Source organism: Crocuta crocuta, unplaced genomic scaffold (assembly GCF_008692635.1).
Source record: "Crocuta crocuta isolate KB4526 unplaced genomic scaffold, BGI_CrCroc_1.0 scaffold49, whole genome shotgun sequence".
Taxonomy (NCBI): Eukaryota; Metazoa; Chordata; class Mammalia; order Carnivora; family Hyaenidae; genus Crocuta; species Crocuta crocuta.
Window position 1 is genome coordinate 572,104 of NW_027536462.1, and position 3,114 is coordinate 575,217.

The following is a 3,114-nucleotide window of genomic DNA, read 5'->3' on the forward strand; positions in this document are numbered from 1 at the left end:
ACTCCCCCAAACTAACCTGCTGAAAACTTTGGGCAACAAATTCAGAAGACAGTATACAGGTAAGTTTTCTTATTTCAGTCACAGGAGGATTTTTAAGAAATTATTCACACAGGAGCGCCTGGGTGGCTCAGTCCATTAAGCATCCAACTCTTGACTTCAGCTCAGGTCATGATTTTGCAGTTCACTGAGTTTGAGCCCTACATCGGGCTCTACGCTAGGAGGGCAGAGCCTGCTAGGGATTCTCTCTCTGCCCCTCCCCTGCTCACTCACTCTCGAAATAAATTTCAGAAGTATTTTTTAAAAAATCACACACACAGAATATACTGCAGGCATATTCATTTCCTTCCTGACAACAGCATTATTAGTCCAAACTTATTTCTGTTACTTTTTAAATTTTATTTTAGATCATGTGTGTGTGTGTGTGAGCAAGAGAGGGGTGAGAGATTTCTAAGCAGGCTCCATGCTCAGCACAGAGCCCAATCCCATGATCATGAGATCATGACCTGAGCCTAAATCAACAGTCAGATGCTCAACTGACAGATGCACCCCTGTTTATTTCTATTTTAGACCCACAGATAAAGATAGAAGAATTAGGTTTTAATGACTCAAGAAATCAACAGCCAAGTCAGGACTACAGTGAGGGTAGCCTTACTCCCAGGCCTATGTTCTTAGAAGATGTACTTCCTATCTGTCCTAAAAGCAGAAAAGCAAAATAATTTCACTGTAACAAGAGAGTTCAAAATTCCCAACACCACTGATTTCTCAATTTTCATATCATAAAATAAGGGCATACTTAAACTTTAATTGGGTTCACTATCATTCAAGGATTCTCGGGAAATGTTTTTTGGAACCAAAATAAATGAAACATACTAGAACAGCCTACTTACCAAACTTGAAATATCATGTAGCACTTGCAATTCAGAGAGAAAGAGCAGATCAACCTGCAGAGAACAAAAGGAAATAAGCATTATTTTAAATATGCACCAGAGAGCCGTGCTTTGCCATTTATCAAGTAAGGAACAAGATACTACATGCGTTAAGCACAGTAGGTGACTTTATGCAACAAATGTCCTCCAGTTGGTAGGTTCATTTCAATTGAAAATGCACATAAAAACATTACTTCCTAACAAAAAAGGTGATGGTCATTCCCAGGCAGGGACTACGACTCAATAGCTGTATTTTTGATAAAGGTAGAATAACGCATCCACACTCTCCAGTGGTTTTCCCACAGGGCAACACAATTCTCTAACACTGCAGTGAGGCCCTGCCAGTGGCCCCGTCTGCTACTCACATTCCTTGAACATGTTCCGCAGCAGAGCAGAAAACACAGTGGCCCTGCTCAGCCACAGGAGGTAAAGTTGGGAGGAAGGTAAGAGTGCCTCCCTCTACTGTACGAATCAGGAAGAGGAGGCAATGCATCAGAAATGGCAGTGAGTGACGGCCTCTAGGTACCCAGATCAACACAGCTCTAGCCATCAGGTTTATGGGATGGCTGGCCCGTCTGCCTTAACTGGTGGCAGCATGAGAATGTAATGTTAATTTACTCAATTCACTAAAAAGTCTTAGGCTAGACTAGACGTCAGGAGATTCATTTAAAAATTACACTAAAGGAAAAAGAAGAATCTACTCCAGCAGTCAATTTGTAAAACTTGTCATTTCCTAAAATTGCAAGTTTGCTCTCAAGTCAGGGAGCATAAGAAATGGGAAATTAGTAATGATATTTATTCATTCAATGACAGCACTACTTACTTCATTGTTCCTACTCAGAGAATTGAGGGGAAGTGAATTGAGAACAGAGTTTTCTTGAAACAGGCGATTGCGGAGCTGTCGTAATGTCACCGAGAGATCTTCAAAAACTGAGTTCGCCTTCCCCACCATATACACTCTCTGCAAGAAGAATCCAAAATGTTGTTACAGTCTGCAGATTAATTCCAATATACAGAGTATATTTAAAATACAATATAGAACATGTGTGTGTGTATATATACGTATATACACACACATACAGAGCATATGCAATTTTTCATAAAAGTAGGGTTTTTAAAATTTAATTATTTAGACAGCATGTGCATGGGAGGGGCAGAGGAGAGGGAGAGAATCTCAAGCAGGCTCTATACTGTCAGCCTGGAACCCAACGTGGGGCTCGATTCCATGAACCATGAGATCACGACTTGAGCCGAAATCAAAAGTTGGACACTAAACTGACTGAGCCACCCAGGCACCCCCATAAGTTTTAAGTTTTCATTAAATAAGGAAGCTTATTTAAAAAATAATTTATGTTTGTTTATTTTTGAGAGAGAGAGAGAGACAGAAACAGACAGAACACGAGTAGGGGAAGCACAGAGAGAGACGGAGACACAGAATCTGAAGCAGGCTCCAGGTTCTAAGCTGTCGGCTCAGAGCCTGACACAGGGCCCAGACTCACAAACTGTGAGATCATGAGCCGAAGTCAGATGCTTAACCGATTAAGCCACCCAGGTGCCCCAAGGAAGCTTAGTTTTTAAAGCATCTTCAGTAAAAACTGTATCACTTACCTCCTCACTGGGAGCCAACTGCAAAACTACAGGAGTTTCTTCAGAAAATAAGGAGTGAATGGAATTTGCAACGCTGTCAAGACTAAAAGGAACTGCCTGAAATTTAAGAGTAAGACCTGAATTATCATCAGAACCCAAGGAGTAAGAAAAATTTTCCAGCAACAAAAGAGCCTTAAAAGAAAACAAAACCAAACAAAAAACCCAGCATTTACATTTCCTATGTAAATTCAAAAGACTCACATCATTTTGAAATATAAAAGGCCTTTTCAGGGCACACATAAAACAGCCCCCTAGTGGGCCAGGAGTGTGTATCTCCCAATAAGCCTAAATGGGAAATAGCCAACATGAAGGACACAACACTCTTGCACAAACCACCATTTTCTGGTCGTAGGTCATGTATTTTAAGCAGGAAGTAATTTGGCTTTAATATGGATTAAGTGTGTTACAAAGAATGTATAGTCTACAAAAGGTATTAACTTGTATGTAAGAGGAGGTCAGAGGAATTTAACTGAAAGAGAACTAGACCTCATTTCCCATTTCAAAAAATTTTAAATGCTGGATTTATAGTTTATCTCCAGAT

At 40.3% G+C, this 3,114-nt stretch overlaps 1 protein-coding gene across 1 annotated transcript in view; it reads right to left on the reverse strand.

The window, feature by feature from the left end:
* ATP6AP2 (ATPase H+ transporting accessory protein 2) overlaps positions 1-3,114 on the reverse strand; it is a 22,882-nt gene that overhangs the window by 5,329 nt on the left and 14,439 nt on the right. Inside the window, exons 4-6 of the mRNA XM_077748496.1 lie at positions 2,535-2,630; positions 1,750-1,887; positions 888-941 (exon numbers count right to left, since the gene is read on the reverse strand). Coding sequence (XP_077604622.1) covers positions 888-941; positions 1,750-1,887; positions 2,535-2,630 — 288 coding nt within the window. The remainder of the gene's footprint in view (positions 1-887; positions 942-1,749; positions 1,888-2,534; positions 2,631-3,114) is intronic.